The following is a 2,732-nucleotide window of genomic DNA, read 5'->3' as shown; positions in this document are numbered from 1 at the left end:
TTGTACCTTCACAGACTGTGCGTGGACCATCCAGGTGTGCAAGACAGTTCCGCGGCAGAAATCACACCATACTGAACGTGTGCTCTACTCGGCCTTTCTGTACAAACGGAACACAAGCGCTGCAGAGACAGGCTCATCTGTGATGTGTGGCTGTGGGTATGAGCCTCTGGGCCAGTTTGGGGAAGGGAACCAAGCAGTAACAGAAGCACAGGCCGCTGAGATGGGACTAGACGCAGTTTATTCCTCCCCAGCTCCCCACAGTAATCAGTCCTTCAGTAAAAGAGCTATTGCTTTTAATACCAGCAGAACAGCATTAAATCACACAACAGAGAAAAGGTCTGCGCTGCTCTCCCCTGGGGCAGCCATGTCATACCCCAGACAGGGTGCATGCTGGGAAACAGCCAAACAGATGGTGAGAGTTTGCAAACAAACAAGGACAGCCTGTCGGCAGTATACTCTGGTCCATCAATAAAATTATGTTCTCATGGCAGCTTTTAGGGCTCGGGTTTGAATCCTTCAACTGCCTCTCATTGCCTACAGTGTCTCTGCGATACCTGTCACAGTGTCTCTGCGATACCTGTCACAGTGTCTCTGGGAGTCAGAGGATTTTAATCAGTTTATTTCACAGTGACGACGGCCCTCCACACATACACAGCCACTCAGATACAGTGTGAACACACCACAGAGACCTGATTTACCCGCAGTGCGGGACACACACACACACACACACATACACACAGTCCCGTACTGCTATCCTTATGAGAACTTCCCAATGACTACATTCATTACGTAACCTCTCTCCCTAACCCTAACCCTAACCCCAACCCCCACAAAGATAAATTTTCCTCATCTTTCTATCCTTGTGAGGACATTTGGTTCCCACAAAGATAATATTAAAAGTTCACGCACACACACAAACACACTCATGCTCATCATTCTCTCTGCGTGACTCAGTCTGTATGGGTCTGGGAGCTGCCCCCCCCCCCCAAGTCATGAGATTTCACTTTCTGCAGAACCAAGATCAGAATCAGTACTTCTTGGTGTGTGAAAGACAACTTTCCCCTCTCAACAATCCAAAAAGGGCCCTTACCAAAATGGCTTCCTCACAGGGCCCTCACCAAAATGGCTTCAACACAGCTTCCACAAATGGCCCTTAGCAAAATGACTTCCACACAGGGCCCTTACCAAAATGGCTTCCACATAGGGCCCTTACCAAAATGGCTTCCATATAGTGGCAGTTCAGTCTCAGGGTCACTGGAAAGGCCCGGATCCCCACTGAGAGTCCTGGTGCTCCAGCAGCCTGTCCACAGAATCCTCCTTATTCTCCAGCTTCAGGTACCTGCGGGCCCCCCCGCGGTCCAGGCGGGGCCAACTGCGGTGCTTCCGGTCCCCTGGGGGGGCATTCAGACCCCCCAGGTTCAGGCACAGGTTTGAGCTGAAGTCCTTCCTGAGAGACTCGGGGGCAGCAGGGTGGGTGGGGGGTGCAGGAGGTAAAGGGGGGGTGGGGTGGCCAGGATTAGTCCTGCTGCTCAGACTGTACGAGCGCCTAGGTGGGGTTGGGGTGCCCCAGTCGCCCCCCGCACAAGCAGGGGGGGAGGGCTGGAGGGAGAAGGGCTGGGCGGGGCAGTTGTTGAGTTTGATGAGGGGTGTGGGGCGGGGGTCCCGCAGGGGGGACCCCGTGAGCACGTTAAAGTTGGCCTGGCTGGAGTTGCAGGAGCCAGACTGCAGCGACCGCAGCGAGGCAGAGTGTGAGGATGACTCCTGGTGATGCAGAGCCTTCGTCAGCAGCGTGGCCCCGCCCCCAACCTGCAGCAGCGTGGCCTCTGACCCCGCCCACTCCAACCCCGACGCCTCCCCCAGGCAGTGAATGTTCAGGTCGGCGGGGGCCAGGGCGGGGCCTGGCTGGGCGTGGCGCGGGGGCGGGGGCGGGTCCCGGGCGGGCGCCATGGCGCACACGGCGGCGCGCTCCTGGGCCAGCAGGCGCTGTGTTTCGCAGTCGCGGTTCTCGTACAGCAGCGTGTTGGCGCAGATGAAGATGAAGAGGCCGACGCCCATCACGATGGGGCCCAGCAGCTTCAGCCGCTCACCGTGGACCCGACCCGCGGGAAGAACCCCGCCTGCCACGCCCTGACCCAGCACCGCCGCGCGGGGGGCGCGGTGCGGCCAGTACCCCGCCGTCGCCATGGCAGCGCCCACCAGCACCACCAGCACGCCCAGGATGAGGAACCCTCCGGGGGTGGAGCGAATCCGCAGTCGCCCCCGCGGAGCCGCCTCCCCCCCCTCCCCCGCCGCTTTCCTGTGCGGCCAGCATAAATGCAGCAGCCTCCGGGGCGGGGCTAAGAGGGACGGGCTCGGCGGGGGCGGGGCTAAGAGGGACGGGCTCGGCGGGGGCGGGGCTAAGAGGGACGGGCTCGGCGGGGGCGGGGCTAAGAGGGACGGGCTCGGCGGGGGCGGGGCTAAGCAGGACGGGCTCGGCGGGGGCGGGGCTAAGCAGGACGGGCTCGGTGGGGGCGAGGCTAAGCAGGACGGGCTCGGCGGGGGCGGGGCTAAGCAGGACGGGCTAGGCGGGGGCGGGGCTAAGCAGGACGGGCTCCGCGGGGGCGGGGCCAGGGAGGGAGCGGCTAGCGTGGGTGGGGCTGGCAGGGGCGGGGCCACAGATCCCTGTTCCTGAGTCCGCACAGCCGTCATACTCACGTGATGCTGGAGAGAGAAAGAGAGAGAGAGAGAGGGAG

At 61.1% G+C, this 2,732-nt stretch overlaps 1 protein-coding gene across 1 annotated transcript; it reads right to left on the bottom strand.

The window, feature by feature from the left end:
• Positions 1–1,251: 1,251 nt before the first annotated feature.
• Positions 1,252–2,430, bottom strand: LOC118234278 (transmembrane protein 200B; the record flags this gene model as incomplete). The annotated part of the gene is made up of 1 exon (XM_035430709.1): positions 1,252–2,430. A coding segment is annotated over one exon (1,179 nt), but the record flags the coding sequence as incomplete, so codon positions are not given.
• Between the last annotated feature and the right edge of the window lie 302 nt (positions 2,431–2,732).

This window comes from Anguilla anguilla, chromosome 1 (assembly GCF_013347855.1).
Source record: "Anguilla anguilla isolate fAngAng1 chromosome 1, fAngAng1.pri, whole genome shotgun sequence".
Taxonomy (NCBI): domain Eukaryota; kingdom Metazoa; phylum Chordata; class Actinopteri; order Anguilliformes; family Anguillidae; genus Anguilla; species Anguilla anguilla.
Note: the sequence above shows the minus strand (reverse complement) of the source record. Positions and strands in the feature narration are given on the sequence as shown.